Source organism: Coffea arabica, chromosome 2e, assembly GCF_036785885.1.
Source record: "Coffea arabica cultivar ET-39 chromosome 2e, Coffea Arabica ET-39 HiFi, whole genome shotgun sequence".
In the NCBI taxonomy this organism is placed as follows: Eukaryota; Viridiplantae; Streptophyta; class Magnoliopsida; order Gentianales; family Rubiaceae; genus Coffea; species Coffea arabica.
In genome coordinates this window covers 73,795,086-73,811,017 of record NC_092313.1, presented here as the reverse complement: position 1 = coordinate 73,811,017, position 15,932 = coordinate 73,795,086, and the positions used below count along the sequence as shown (strand labels likewise).

General features: G+C 36.7%; 2 protein-coding genes across 4 annotated transcripts; both read left to right on the top strand.

Annotated features, from left to right (window-relative positions):
- Positions 1–1,496: 1,496 nt before the first annotated feature.
- LOC113727943 (peptidyl-prolyl cis-trans isomerase CYP18-1) lies at positions 1,497–4,238 on the top strand. Its single transcript, XM_027252365.2, has 5 exons — positions 1,497–1,662; positions 1,785–1,859; positions 2,534–2,695; positions 3,463–3,621; positions 3,955–4,238. Exons 1-5 carry the CDS (start codon positions 1,660–1,662, stop codon positions 4,036–4,038), a joined length of 483 nt encoding a protein of 160 aa, XP_027108166.1. The 5' UTR covers positions 1,497–1,659; the 3' UTR covers positions 4,039–4,238.
- Positions 4,239–5,121: 883 nt separating this feature from the next.
- LOC113727942 (uncharacterized) lies at positions 5,122–15,755 on the top strand. 3 transcript variants are annotated; one of them, XM_027252364.2, is made up of 13 exons: positions 5,122–5,643; positions 6,515–6,699; positions 6,786–6,889; positions 8,127–8,207; positions 8,535–8,638; positions 8,755–8,841; positions 10,496–10,698; positions 11,546–11,747; positions 11,868–11,918; positions 12,074–12,172; positions 12,290–12,349; positions 12,776–12,897; positions 14,221–15,755. In XM_027252364.2, exons 1-13 carry the CDS (start codon positions 5,344–5,346, stop codon positions 15,437–15,439), a joined length of 2,817 nt encoding a protein of 938 aa, XP_027108165.2. In that variant the 5' UTR covers positions 5,122–5,343; the 3' UTR covers positions 15,440–15,755. The 3 variants fall into 3 exon arrangements, with proteins under 3 accessions (XP_027108165.2, XP_027108164.2, XP_071937165.1); XM_027252363.2 differs by having other exon boundaries at positions 12,773–12,897; XM_072081064.1 differs by lacking the exon at positions 8,127–8,207 and having other exon boundaries at positions 12,773–12,897.
- The last annotated feature ends 177 nt before the right edge of the window (positions 15,756–15,932 follow it).

Below are 15,932 nucleotides of genomic sequence, written 5' to 3'. Positions count from 1 at the left end.
TATATATATATATATATTAAAATTTGGTATTGTCATGGGTAGCTTATTTTACAAATTTTGTTATATTCTTCTAAACTGAACTACTTGAATATATAATGGAAAAATGAGAAGCACGTTGTGTGACAAAAAAAATCTTGAGCTGGTAGATAACAGCATGAAAAAGTAAAAAACAACATTAACAAGTTAAATTTAATACTTCCTCCACCCCAAATTGTTTGTCACATTTTGAAATTTCAATATTTTAAGAATAGCTGCTTGATAGTGATGTTAGTGGATTTGTTTTCAAAATTATTCTCGAAAATTTAAATTTAAATTTAGTATGAAATATCAATAAAGATAGGAATAACATTGGAAAAAAAAAAGACCAAAGTAACTTTAATTTTATAAGATGATAAATATTTTCGTGCATCCCAGAATAAAAATTATAACATTTTCAATGACACAGAAGGAATAACAAAAGAAAAGTTAAACTTTATGTACTATTTTAATTTTAATATTATTGGGCTTCATTGAGCTAATGCAAAGTCATATCATAGTAGATATGATTGCTTATAGTAGGCCACCATCAAACTTGTATCGTACCTTAACCTTGGAATGGCTAAACTTTCTCTAATCCTAAATTTTTTGTAAACAAAATAAAAAAAATTAAGTCAGATCAGAAGCAATCAAGCAAAAGCATCAGCAGCAATCAAAATATTGTTTGAATATATCATTCGTTTAATTTTTTAAGTAATAAACGATTTCCTTGTGGTCTTTTAGTCAATTTCTTTTTCTTATTATTCTGCTATTTCATTGGATCATATTTGATTAGATCATTTCCCATCATTGATGACAGCAGTTCTATACTCAACCTTGACTTGATTTTTCCTGCAAAGAAATTCATGTTGTCCTGTTGTTTTCTAGATAAATCAAAACTATTAAGAAAAAGAGAAAATTCACGTAGCTATAAACTCTTTCTTATTTGTTCTTTTTATTTTTAAGTTTTGCACAAACATACTTGTATCTATATATATACTTTCTTTCTCACACACGTAAAAGTAGATATTGCAGGTAGTCTTTGACTCATTGATTCTTCAGTTTAGAACACAAATTGTTAGGGGGTATCTGCATATATACTTCACATGTAATTTGCCTATTACAATTTTATAACAAGCACAAAATTGTTTTAGATGTATACCGAGTTTGAACAAGAAAAATTTAATCCACGATGATCTCAACGAGAAATAATTTAGAGATGAACTTTTTTCTTTTTCTTTAGTGTTAGTAAGAGATTTTAAATTTGAAACCTCTTATTTACACTCCTCTTCTCGTACCGTCCAGTCAATTCCTCCGCTCTTTTAGAGACGATTAAAAACAAACTTCCAAATTTTATCATGAAAAAAAAATGTAGTAGCAGTCAAGAAAGAAAGAAAAGAAAAAGGATAAATTTCTTAATTAGTTAATCTAGAGTCTCACCTAAAATACCATGCAAGAAGGAAATGACTCGACAATTTGTTACCCGCAAACCACTTCTCTTTCCTTTTTGTTAGTTTATGACCAAAGGAGCTTTATATCCGTCGCATGGTTTTGGATTATTAATAGTTTCATTTCTAGGATTCGGACAAGCAAGCGAAAGTCACCAACCAATCCAATCGTCTGGTTCTAGTCTTGCTTAATAACATGGTACTGCTTACCATGCTTAGCGTAAACTAGTTTGCTATTAGATTCTTTGTGGCATTTCATCGAACAGTTTGACTTCGTTCTTACGCAGTCTGCAAATACTTTTTTTTGTTCTCCCTTTTCAGTCAGTGACGCTTCATACGAATCTCGGGGACATCAAGTGTGAAATCTTCTGTGATGAGGTTCCTAAAGCTGCCGAGGTTGATACTCATGTCTAATGTTCTTAACTAATGTGCAACTTCAACAGTTTGATCGTTCTCATGTATCTCAGTTGAATTAAATTTCAATTCGCACGATTAAAGTAAATAGTATGAAGTTGGCTTTGTATGTATAGCTTTTAACTGCAGGTAGTTACTTTTCATTTTTTTGGATCCAAGAATTGTCTGGTTAGGTGGTTAGTAGAATTCCTTGGGTTTGTTTTTTCTTTGGGGGAAAACGAGCTTCTTTTTTTTTTTTGTGGGAGGGGTTTGTGTCTGTGTGTGCGAGGAGAAGGGACATAGGCAGAGGAATTTGTCCCAATATTGACAAGCAATAAACAGTAACTGAATTTTCTGATGGATTATGTCAATACTAGGGGATTCAGGAAAAATATCCATCTTTTTTTTTTTTTGTGGCAGTGATTGATTTCATGCCTCAACATAGCAGCTTAATTTGTATTGGGTGCTTTTTTTTGTTTTTTGTTTTTAATAAGGCTGTATTGTACTGGCTACTGTTATTAGCAACAGATTTATGGACTGATTAATGTGTCTTAATGGATGAAAATATTTGCATATTTGCATTTGGTACTCAACTATAATGTGTGAATCAAGTAGTCTACTGATCACTCTTTTTTGTCAATTGATGAGTTGCAATAAGATTGCTCCTTTTGATGCAGAATTTTATGGCGCTATGCGCTAGTGGCTATTATGATGGAACCATATTTCACAGAAATATAAAGGGGTTCATGATCCAAGGTGGTGATCCAACTGGTACAGGCAAAGGTGGGACAAGCATTTGGGGTAAAAAGTTCAATGATGAGATAAGAGAGTCTCTCAAGGTAATTGCTTAAAGAACTCATCTGCTATGACTATCTGTCGTAGTTCATTAGTTTGTGCATTTCTGTTTGAGTGTAACTAAAGGAAAAATAAACTTCAGATAACAATTAACATCTGTTTTCCATTTTAGCTAATTTGAATTTGCTGTGATTACTTAAAAAAAAAATGCTAAGCATGGAAGATACAGAATAGGAACAGAATTGGTCTCTCACATTATTTGATTCTCTGAGTACTCTCAGACCTTCAAAGAATGCACTAATGTTGCTTCAACTGATCAAATCAAATTAAGATGGTGTATTATTTGTGTGGATGAATTTGACTGGTGAATGGAGTAAAGCCTGTATGTAATTGGAAAAAAAGGTGTGAAGACAGGGATAGGTCACTCAAACTACATTGAAGTCAAAAAAAGAAGACAATAGATTGCACATTCGTGTTATTGTTGCCCTTTTATTTCTTTATGTTGTCCTCCTCCTGTCTGTCTTTGCTGTTAATTCTATTTATGGGAGTTGTACCACTGTTGCTTTATTTGTTGTTGACAAGATACTGATTGAAAACGTAGGAAACTATTCTGAGGCCCATGTAATAGAATGCTCAGGTTATTCAGTACAGTATACACGACATGCGACCACTTGGCCATTTAGATACTAAAGAATCCATTATCTGCTTAGCTATAGCTGGGATTAAGATCATTATGCTTTTAACATCCTCCAAGCCTAATGTTGATTCTGTAATTTTATAGTTTTTGCTCATCACTTTGTTCATGTTCCAGCACAATGCTAGAGGAATGCTATCAATGGCTAACAGTGGGGCTAATACTAATGGAAGCCAATTCTTTATAACTTATGCAAAGCAACCTCATCTCAATGGGCTTTATACTATCTTTGGGAAAGTGATCCATGGGTTTGAAGTCCTTGATATAATGGAAAAGGTGAGCTTCAGAGTTTGACGTGTCAGTGTTTCCCTCTCCATTTGATAGGAGTTCATTGCACTAACTAATACTGGCAATTTCCTTCCTCTTAGTTTTCTTTTTTCTGTATATTTTTCTTCCATAGTTTTGCTTCCTGGAATGTGGTTCACGCACAACGAACAACTTGTTTCGATATCCTCATCTTTGATAGTGTTTTGCTGATGCTTGAAAAGCTAGTAGTACTTATCATGAACTTGTAACAAGAATGTTCAAGTATCATATTTTGCAAGGCTAGTGGCTGTTTGAGAAAACTTAAAATTGTGACAATTCTCAACTTCTTGTGGAACTATGCAGACACCAACAGGACCAGGAGACCGACCTCTGGCAGAGATTCGGATGAATCGAGTGACCATACATGCCAACCCACTTGCTGGCTGATACTATCTTAAGATCATCATTTTGGTGTGAGCTTAACTGCTATCGGGTCTCATTAGATTTATGTGTCCATAATGGAGGTGAAAACTGATTATTGATGATAAGAGGGAGAGAGAGATCTCTGGTTTGAATTTGTTAATCTGAACTCCGCAGAATCATTTCTAATGTAAATTTTCTATCTGAAACCAAACTTTGGATCTAAACAGTTTTGTGGCTCCCTCATTTGTTTCCAGTGTTGAGAGATTTCTGTCGGAAGTATGAAGCAGTTCATCCACTTCCTGTCTAGATGGCATGCTAAATACGTAGTAGCCCTTCATGCCAGAATCCTCAATTTTGAAGTGAATTAGTTAGAATGCGCAGTATGCTCGAGCGAAAAACTATTCGTACTTCAGTTGTAAATACCAAATACTCTAGCTGCTCTTTTCCCTCAATCAAATGACGTACTAATCTACTATCTTACTAATTGTCCTTTTGCCATGGGGGCGGTCCATAGTTTTTATGTATTTGCATGGCTATGGCCACAGAAATGTTGCCGAGTCATGATTATGTATTGAAGTAGCACAATTTGACATTTCCACGGCAAATGAATGGTTAGAGAACGGTCCGACCGATTTAATCAATTGATCCCTGAGATCCCTAATTCAATAGTTTAATTGAAACGTTATCCGGTTCAAGTTTAATAACATTGTGCTCGAGGGAAACTATAGTATTTCAGTTGTAAATACTCCAGCTGCTCTTTTCCCTCAATCAAATGACGTACTAATCTACTATCCTAATTGTGCTTTTGGCACGGGGGCCGTCCATAGTTTTTATGTATTTGCATAGCTATGGCCACAGAAATGTTGCCGAGTTATGATTATGTATTGAAGTAAAATTTGACATTTTCACGGCACATGAATGCCTGAACTTGGACTAAAGTCTAAACAATATATTGCTTTTTTTTTTTTGGATGTTAATGGGAAATATTTGTCCATATAATTTTATATGGATACTTTATAAGCAACATTTTAATTTTTTTAACTAATTTTTTGTTTCGCACATATCCCATTATAGAAAATATTACGCTGAATGATTTCTCTAAGTAATGGTAAAGCCAAATTAAGGGTGATCTTGATCTTAGTTCGTCATCAGGCCAAATCCCATTACCTTTAGAAGTATAAAACTGTTACCATTCTATCACTCTCAAAATGCAAAGCTTCCTAGATACGCTCCCTAGAAACCGTTGTATATTAGGGTTCAACGACAATATTTTGCGCCATTTTTAACCTCTTCCCCTCGACACACAAATCTCTCTACTCTTATGGTTCAATGGCGAAGGAAGACGAAAACCCAGCGACCCCAATTGCCTCAAAACCCAGTCCCAACCTTAAGAAAGACCAATCTCCGGCAACTGTGAACTCCCAATCCAGTTCTTCCCATCCCATGAATAACACTTGCGCCAACAAAAATGCCAATGATGATTCCACCCCGCCCAAAAATCCCCTGACCCCAAAAGAGTTTATAGTTTCTGTGGCTGCTAAAATTGCCTCTCAGCCTCTTCACTACTCTGATCCTGGTGTCTGGGGCGTCCTTACTGCCATTTCTGAAACCGCCCGGAAACGCCAGCAGGTTACATTATGTTTACTTCTCTCAAAACCCGCTTAAATAAATAAAACCCTGTTTTTTTTCCAATTGTTGTTGCCTTCTTTGTGTGTTTATTTGTTTGGTTTGCATGTTGGTGGGCTTGACTTGTCGATTGATGTAAAGGAAAATGTCGAAGAGGTTGATTTGTTGGGATGCTGTAGATGACCGTGTGTTTTTGGTGTAAAGAAAGAAATTTTATCCAATTAAGAATTATTATTTTCACAGATTTCGATGAGCAAATTGGGATGAATGCTACTTAATACATATGATTAATCGAGTTCAATTGACGTATTTATTTTAATGTGCATGTGTATCACGCATGTAGCATAAAGTTGTGGGATACATGTTTTTTAGGAGTGTCTTAACAATGTCATTGCTGTGTCTAGAAAAAGGTTCTGTTGCTCCAATATGCTCCCGATGCTTGTAGTTCTGTATTGTAGCTTTGGATGGTTTGGTTGTAATTGTCAAGTACTAGCTTTTGCAATTATATATGTGTTATCATTTGATCCTTTGACTACGCTAGTGATCAAGCTGGCAAAGTTCGGATCTTTTGACTATGTAATCTATCCCCGCCTGGTGTGTGCTTAACTAAGTAGCAAAATATTCATAGTTAAGTGGTTTTGTTGATTAATATTCAATTGCTGGTTATCTTTCAATCCTCTTGCATTTATGTCTTATAAAATTTGTAAAAGAATCCCATGTTGTTCTCAAATGGTAAGCAAAAAAGATCCTGGTGGAGTTTATTTGGACCAGAGGTGGTTTCTCTTGTCTGTCAGATACCCTGCTCTTCATGGTTAATCTACTCTTTTAGCTGTCAAATTTTGGAACTTTACTGACTTTGGAAGTGGTTGACCAGGGTATTAATATGCTTTTAACCTCTGATGAACACTGCATTGGGCGAGTAGTCAAGGATGTCACTTTCCAGATTGTATCACCGGCAGTTAGTGCAAATCACTGCAAGATATATAGGAAAATAGTTGCTGCTGGAGATGGGAATAATTCCTCGAGTTTTTTCACTTCTGTCTTCTTGAAGGATTCTAGGTTCTTGACTAGCTTTGTTAATGGAGCTTATCTGATGCACTTTTGTTTTACCTTTTCTGATTTTTTTCTTTTGGGGACATTGGCAGTACAAATGGGACTTATCTTAACTGGGAAAAGTTGAATAAAGGTAGCTCTGAAGCTACACTACGTCACGGTGACATCATCTCATTTGCATTTCCTCCGGATCATGGTAAGTTGAATGGTCGCATCATGTAGTCATGCTTCCTACTTTAGTTTAAACAAGTGCTTGGGTATATAATCACATTACTGGTCACTTTTAATATCGTTCAGATCTTCAAGAGTAGCATATTGGTAATTTAATTAACTCTCCTTTCTTTCTTGAAACCAGTTAGGTGTCTGCTCAATTTTTCCTTTGTTCCTGGAGAGGAACTTTTGGTGTTTCTGGTCAGTTAGCCTGTAGTTCTAGGTACTGTTATCTAAAGGCAACCTAATTAGAGGTGCTCATGTTTGATGAAATTCTGTGAGTTGCTTCCTGGTTCATTGTCATAGCCTGCTTTTTCTCAGATATGTGCTTGTTATAATATCATGCTAAATGCCCTTTTGCCATGAACAAGTTTTCAGGATTGTTAAATTATGAAAGTTGAGCATTCTTTTTATGAGAAATTTGTTTGACTTTAAGTCAATTACGGTCTTTAGTGGCTTTTTTTTTTTCTAATTATGATGCGTCCCCTTTTAAATTATAGTGAGGATTCTGTTTCACTGAGTGCTTAATAAGCATTTGTCACTTCTCTATATTATCGTCTTTTACAAGTAGCATTTCATCCTTTCTGTATCTATAAACTACTACTTAGATTGAAATTTACTCCTTAATGCTTCTTCACTACTAATATGTTGTCTCAAGCATTTTGTTCAACTTTTGTTGTACTGTATCTGCAGTCATTCTAACTGTTCTTGAAGCCTTTCAATTAGACATATGCCCATGAGTTGGATTCTCTAGCTCAAGGAATATTGTTTGAGTTGGAAATTCACTGCAATTGTTCTCTCAAGGATATCCCTAAAGGAAAATTAGATGATGGCTCAAGTCATCCTTCTATCTTCTCTTCATGTAACATAATTTTGTTTTTAATACCAATGTATCAGAAATGTGTATTTCCTAATTTCTGAAACATTCCTGCAGCTCCTGGCCAGGGCAGAGGTTTTTGGTAGTTCAAAAATTCTACTTGTACAGTTATCCGTGGCTGGGAAAGAAAGTGTTTTAGCTCAGGGCCTTTATTTTTCTCACATTTTTAATTTCGAACTTTTGCTTGTAGAATAGCTTATGTTGTTTTTCAGCACAACTTTTGCATTTTGTTTTCCCATTTGGATAAATCTGTCTGCTGTCTAGCTGCTTTTTTCTCTATCCAATTCTTTATTGTGCTCATTGGAAGCTAAAATATTGTCATATGTATTCTTGTTGGATTCTACAGTGTCTGCAATTGCTTTTGTATTTCGAGAAATTCTAAAATTGTCTAACGAAGGGGACGGTGCATCTCTGAAGAGAAAAGCAGGTATATGATTTCCAGGATAATTGACAAATGATGTATCTTGCATGTACTGTTGAGACATAGAAGACAAAGCTGTGAAAGTTTGGATGCTTATATGTGAGATTTAGTGAATCTTAAGAATGGTTTATCTGGCTAAACTTGTATCTGATGATTGAGCTGCTGAAGTTTTAATTTTTGTTACACTTGGTACTTCAAAAAAGTATATTAGTACAGACCAGATTTTCTTTTAAGGATGGAAAATTTCTCAGATATGTTTGGTCTGATAATCTGTGCATGAGTTGTGCTTGATTTGTAATATTATGCTTATGGGTTTAATGTCGCAATCTGAAGAGGAGCCTGGATCTGAGAGCAAGAGGCTTAAAGGAATTGGAATTGGTGCTTTGGAAGGCCCAATTTCCCTTGATGATTTTCGGAGCCTGCAACGGTCGAACACGGTATTGTGCTCTAAATTGTTGAAACTTTGTAATTGATTATTTAGTTTAGTTTATGTTTGCCATTGGTCAAATGGCTTTCCTTGTCTTAGGACTTCTTTGTAATCTACCACTGGCAGGAACTGAGGAAGATGCTAGAAGATCAGGTTGCGAAAATTGAGTCGTTGCGCACTGAAAATCGTGCAAGCATTGAGCGCCGTGAAATCGTATGCTGTTCTTTGCTTATTTAGTGCCTTCCCCCTGCAAAAGTCCTCTTTCCCTGTCTTTCAAGCTTTTAATGTGTTCGTTCAACAAGGCCTGTCTATAGCTAATTAAGCTTGCTTAGTGTGATTCCTCATGCTTTATGTTTTGAAAACCAGTTACACCATGGAAACAATATGAAACCATGTAATGTGTTCTGTGGTCCTCTAAATTAAAGTTTTTGGGTGATATTAGCCTCCAATTCGCTTTAAAAGATCAATGGTTTTGCATTAAGCGAGATCAGTTAGTCTTGGATTCTGTCCCAAAGATAGCTGGAAGACTTTGTAATCATCCTTAATGTGAACAGATGACTGTTAAATGACTTTTACATGCTTGGTTTTATTCCTTTAAATTTTTGTAGGTTTGTAATTGCTTGTGCTGCAATTTTTTTTTTCTGGAAAGTATAATGGGATGGATCTTGTAAGTATACTACACCTGGATGGCATGATTGGTGCACTTTAAAATGTTTGAAGTGTGGGATCTACATTTGTGTTGTTTGTACAAGAAGGTGCTGTATATGCTTTCTCAAGTGCAAGGTGGTTCTGATGGGGAGAGAGAGGGAGGGAGGGAGGATGGGAGAGAGAAAGATGCATCTGAGATGGATCTATGGCACCTGAGAAATCAGAGATGCGTGTACTAAAGAGGGAGTGATTTTCAGAAGAAGGCATCCTGTTTGTACGAATGGACGTTGGCTTGGGGTTTGTGTATCTAAGTGTCTAGCAATATAACATGGAAATTAAGGATTCCTGTTGTGTTGGTTCTCCGTGGCCCAGGAAGTATTTTGTAAGAAGCCAACAGGAATAGACCTTGGTATTGGACTTGTGTAAGTGCCAATGTGCGTGCATGGTTTTCGGTCAGCTGGATGTATCTCAATAGTTTCTTCTTAGCTGGGTGACTCCGGTGAGCTGCCATTTGGAATGTAACTTATAGTCTGAGCTATTGCCAGCATGGGTTGATAGCTTGCGCCCCATATGTTATGGCTTAGGGCTTGGGTGACTGACTTCAATCAATTGGTGAACGTGCAATATGCCAGTCTTGTTGATAACTTGGCAGGCCCATTTCCTGTTTGTCATGCATGATAGGAGGATGCCCTTCTAAAAGAATTTTCTGTACTCATTTTACAGCATTCTCATGTTATTGGCATACATAAAAAGGTGCTGCGCAATTGAATATATGAAGTGGAATTTGGCTGTCATTGTTTTGCAGAGTTGTTTTGGTTTTTCCGTAAGGGATTTTAAAAAGTTTTGAGATCTCTCTGCTTAAATGCATATTATGCATATTTTAGGTGTTGCTCCTCCCTTCCCCCCTCCCCCCCCCCCCCCCCCCCCCCCCAAAAAAAAAAAAAAACCTTAAGTAAACATCATATTGACTTAGTAACAACAATTTTTGTGAGAAGGAGTCTAGTATGAGATGTTTTGCACAGAAACAGTGATAGACATGGATGACATATATAGGCTTGTCGTCTGTGCCATGACACACTTGAAGACATATGCTTCAGTCCCCAAGTGGGCTGGGGTTTGGGGATTTAGCTAGAGGGAGCCAGAGATAACCCAAAGTTCAATTTTCCAAGATTTCTTGCCCATTTAATCTTATTAAATTTTTGTTTTAAAACTTCCACAGGAAATGAAAGATCTGAAAGAGTCAATTTCAGAAAGTTACCTTGGTCAACTTAAAGAATTGCAACAATTGTTGGAGGCCAAAGAGAATGAACTAATAGAATCAAACAGAATATCTTCTGAGCAGAAGCATGCTGTAGAGGACCTTAATGAAAGACTTGGTGCATCGGTGCAGTCATGTGCTGAAGCTAATGAAGTAATAAGTAGGTAAGGCCACACGTTCCTTTTACCAGTTACTGGACTCTTTAGTTTTGCTATTTGAGTGATGTCTTCGATGTTCTTTCTTGTTTATTAATGAGTATAAATGGTCACCTTTTGATAAAATGCTATAAACGTTTTAAAATTTCCTAGTGGAATGTCTACAGTTTCTACTACAGGTGAAGGTCTAATCTTATGCTTAATTTAAAGGGGAAATGCCCATGGTAATCACAATATAGGGCTAAATGGTTAAAATGTTGTTAGCTGGTTATGAGTTTATAATTCATGATACAGGGTTTATCAACTCAGTATTAGCAGTTTCATCTTTACTTACCTTGTTTGCAAGAGTAAATCTTTTAAATGAAAAAAGCTACCAGAGATAACCCAAGGACTCTAGTGAAATTCTTAAAAATTCAAAGGACTAATGAAGTATATTCTTTTTAATTAAAATCAAACAGCTTTTTCCATTATCAAAGCATATTTAATATGTAGCTTATATTTTCAAAGCACAAAATTTTAACTTCCAAGTGCATATCATATTACCTTTGATATACGAGAGTTTCTGATAAAGTAGAAATTTCATTTATGCCACACAAGATCTCAAGAATTCCAATGAGCATATTCGACTTTTGTTGAACAATCGTGGTGGTTTTACCATTCACTATGCTTGCTCTCCAAAATCATTTAGCATTGTAGGTCTGGATTGTGGCACAATGCTTCGTGGGATAGATTGTATTAGGACAGAGAACCGTATCATACTGAAGTGCTCTTTTTGTTGCTTTTTCTCGAGTATCTGATGTTCATAACTGTCACAGTTTGTAAAGAAGCATATTTAGTTTTTGTTTGCCTGGTTTAGCCAGAAGGCATCTATTTCAGAGTTAAAGGCCTCATTAGATGAAGAACGTGATCAAAGAAGAGAAGAACGAGAAAAGGCTGTAGAAGATCTGAAGATCTCAATACAAAGAATCCAGGCTGAGGCACAGGAGGAAATGAAACGATTGTCAGATGCTGCAGCAAAACGGGAAAAGGAACAGCAGGAAGTGATTAATAAGCTCCAGGTGCAAACATTATCTCTAGACTGCAGATTTTTTTGAATTTGGTGTAATATTTCTTAGCTCCATTCTTTTTAGTTATGTTGGTATCACCGCTTTTTTTTTTTTTTTTTTTTTTAATTTCAGGAATCAGAGAAAGAAAGGTGCTCTTTGATGGAGACTTTAAGATCCAAATTGGTACTCTTTTTGTTAATTCATTATGAGAAGCAGTTACCATCATCTCGTGCAGCAATCTTATTCTTCTTCTATTTGTGTGTCTTATCACTGCCTTTAGTTTAAAACAAAAAAAAAAAAAATCTTATGTGATTCTGGTAATTGGTTGTTTTGAACAGGAAGACACAAGGGAGAAACTGGTTATGTCTGAGAATAAAGTTCGCCAATTAGAAGCTCAAGTTCGTGAGGAGCAACTAGCGGCTGCTACTAGAAGAAAGGTATGGTTGGCCCCCAGATCTGAAGACAAAATTTCTTGAACACATGCAGCTGACTTTTGTCTTGGTTTCCAATTTTATAAGCTAATGGTTATACATTTTCTTCTTGTAAATCTGCAGAGAGTGGAGGAACTTGAGCTGGATACCAAGAGATTAAGAAAAGAACTAGAGAGTGAAAAGGTAGGAGCTTGCATCACAAATTTTCTTTCCTTGCATGGAATTACTGTTGTAAATGCCAATATGAGGCTAAGTAAACTACCAACGAATTGGCTTGTGTAAATTCAAGAGCAAAATAACTCGGTTTAGCGTTGCTATGTGGACATTAAAATAAAGGAGTCTATGCTTTACAGAATGGGGCAATTTGGGTCACCGTCTGTTGCAGAAGGTAGAATTTGCGTATGCATGTGGGATGGGATACTTCTACATCTTTCAGTTGAAATGCTCAGGGTAATTCACATAGATTTGGCCTGAAGTAACCTACTGTTGAGAAAAATTTTTATAAACTCTCTGAACAGTTCTCGCAAAGGTGACTGCATTTTGATGAAGTTGTTCTATTTGCTTCTTTTTTGTTTCCCAAGCTGAGGTTTCTCTTGCTGTTGGTAGCAGGCAGCTCGAGAGGAGGCATGGGCAAAGGTTTCTGCTCTTGAACTAGAGATCAATGCTGCAATGCGAGATCTAGATTTCGAAAGGCGTAGATTAAAAGGTGCTAGAGAGCGAATTATGCTTCGGTAAGAATAGATGAGTTCACTTGCTTATTGGTATTTTAGTTGTCTACCTTTTGAAGTAATTGGATTAATATAAGGGCTTAATTGATGTTTGGCTCTGAAATGACTTAGTAATGTTTTTATATTCTCCTGATGATTAGGTGACTTTTTTCTTTGGGTTGATATTGGGATGAAATTAAGTATCCATTTTTTGCCTATGGTAGAATTTATTGAGACTTAAAACTAAATTACCCTTTTAAAAACTGGAGAAGATGTTGCATATAGTGGGAAATAGGTTTGCATTGCAAGTTACTTTTTGGCTTGGTAGCCATTCATGTTGTACTGTGGTGCATATAAGTTAATTCACATGCTCTGTCACAAAAAGTTTTGACTCCTTTCAACTGCACAAGTGATTTATTTTCCAAGCATCCTGACTCTTTTAATTCCTTTATACCCTCCTTTTACTCTTCTTGAAGGTTCACTGCACATTTTGTTCATTCTTTGACAAAATCCAAAAATAAAAAAATAACGTGCTAAGTTTCACAATGTTTACTTTCCAAAATCAATCCTTTTGTGTTGTCTGGGATTAGAGTAGTATGTTGACTGCCAGCACTGCATTTTTCTTGTTTTGAAAAGTTGTATCTTTGAAAGCTTTTAAATGAATCATTTATATGTTTCTTCTATGACCCTGGAAGAAGCGGCTGGAGTACCACCATCCTAGCAAGGGAACTCGGCTAGTTTGTCAAGGAACTTGTGTGTAGCTTGCATCCGTAAATATTTATGCATGTGTTTTGTGTTATGATCATGGGTATCTTTCCAATTAAGTCTGCAAATACTGGAAACAGTTTCAGTTGATGACAGAATGATTTTAAAGAATATTTCTTTTCATTTTTCTATTAGGAAGCTGTTGCTGTCTCATTAAGGATGCCATATTCTTCTTGGGTATGACAGGATTGTAACTGGTTTTATTTCTTATTTCCTTTTTTGGGTAAATCCAAAATTTGTTGGGGCAGTTGTTTCACATGCTAGATTAGCAGTTTCAGTAGTTTAATGCCTCTGCACTACCCTCAGCGCCCTTCCATTTAGCAAGTCTGCAAGTTTTTATATTATTCACTGTTGTTATTTAATGTTTAAGTTGCAATGGGTCTCTGAATTTTACTGGGGTTTTGGACGCAATGGTACGAGTGCTTTTACCTTGTAATCTTTTGAAATGGCTAACCTTGCATAATTTTATGTGCCCTGCCTGTGAACCTGATAATTTGTTCATGTAATTTGGATTTGATACTCTGAAGTTCGGTAATACGTTCTAATTTAAATGGTGCGTACAATGTGCATGTTTTCATGTAGAGAAACCCAACTCCGGGCTTTTTATTCTACAACGGAAGAGATTCAAGTCCTGTTTGTAAAGCAGCAGGAACAGCTAAAGGCAATGCAGCGGACATTAGAAGATGAAGAAAATTACGAGAATACATCCATCGATGTGGACCTGAACCTACCTAATGGCCACATTCAAAGATTTCTAAGTAGAGACAAGGAAGTATATCAGAGTGCTGCTAAGGGGGAATCGAGTACCTCTACCCAAAGGTATGGTAGAGATCACAATGAGACGTCAAGCGATGAAGTCAGTGTAACCGAGAAGCATGACTGCAATATGAAAATACATGGTAATGACGATGACACACAGGAGGTGGAATTCAGTGGTGCTCAACATTCTGTCAAGGGTGGCTTTGGTTCTGAGATTGATGGTGTTGGGGCAGCACGTATTCTAGAGGGGGATCCTGTTGGGACTGAGAAAAATCTCGAAACTGATGGCATAGGAACATTGGCTGTTTCGGTGGGAGACGTTGTTGCAACTGAAAGAATCCTTGAGACTGAAAGTCCTGGACAAAATCGTGGTGGTGGCTTTGATTTAAACAAGTGTGGGGCACTGGGAGAGGACACAATGCAATTAGAAGATGAAACAAATGGAGAAGCTATGTGGCAGGCTGAAATGGTTCCTTCGGGAAGCTTGCATCATTCTCAGTGCAATAACCCTCTTGAGGTTGAGAACACTATCTTGGACACGCAAACTGGAGATAGCATTAAAACTGCAGATCTATTGGCTTCGGAGGTTCCTGGGAGCTGGGCTTACAGTACAGCTCCTTCAGTCCATGGAGAGAATGATACTCCAAAGAGCAAAGATAATGATGATGGAGCTGCTGCTACCTTGCATGACTCAGTGTGTGTGATAGCTGAGAGTCAAAATGTCCCATCTTCCAAGAGTCTTGGTGCTAGATGGAACAAAGAACATGAGGCTCTCAGTAAAATGATTGGGATTGTGGCACCGGATTTGAAGGAGCAGTTTAGATGTGCTGCAGGAAGCAATTATATCAAAGAGGGAGCCGAAAGAGGAGATGTTTCCGACTCCAATACAGACGGTTGCTATGATGATGATAACCACGAAGCAAACTCTGAAGGTGAATCAGATGCAGAGACGATTGGCGGTGGTGGAGAAAAGGAGGATCTAGAATCTGATCATGGAATGGAAGAAGATGATGAAGCTACGCAGGATGATTCTTATGGATAACTGAAGCATGATCGTTGCAGAGAACAGCTTTTCCTAGCCAGGATGGGCAAAGAGAACATATACCTCTCCTTGTTCACCATGACTACAACTCATCAGTTTGTATAGAAGAAAAAGTGTATGATAGCTCTGAATTCTCGTTGCAAAGGTTTCCTCTAGGATGTCAGATTTATTAGGATTGTAAATAGTAGTGATCTAACTTAATTTGGAAATGATATGGTTTACTTGCCAAGTTAAGAAAGCTCCCTACGTTTCTGAGATTGTTCTTCTCGTAACAGCCATTTCTGTGAGGCAGTAAAGTTCATATTCAATTTGGTAAGTTCCTTTTTCATCTGATACAGAGAATGAGCACAACTATTCTCGTCATGAACAGTAGACGTAAACAAATGAAGTATTCTTGTTACTCTGGATTTTCCTTCGTTAACTGGAACAACTTTGTCTGGTTTTAAGCCTTTTTCCGACTGGCTGGTGGTTTTAAGCCTCTTAAGGGTATGAA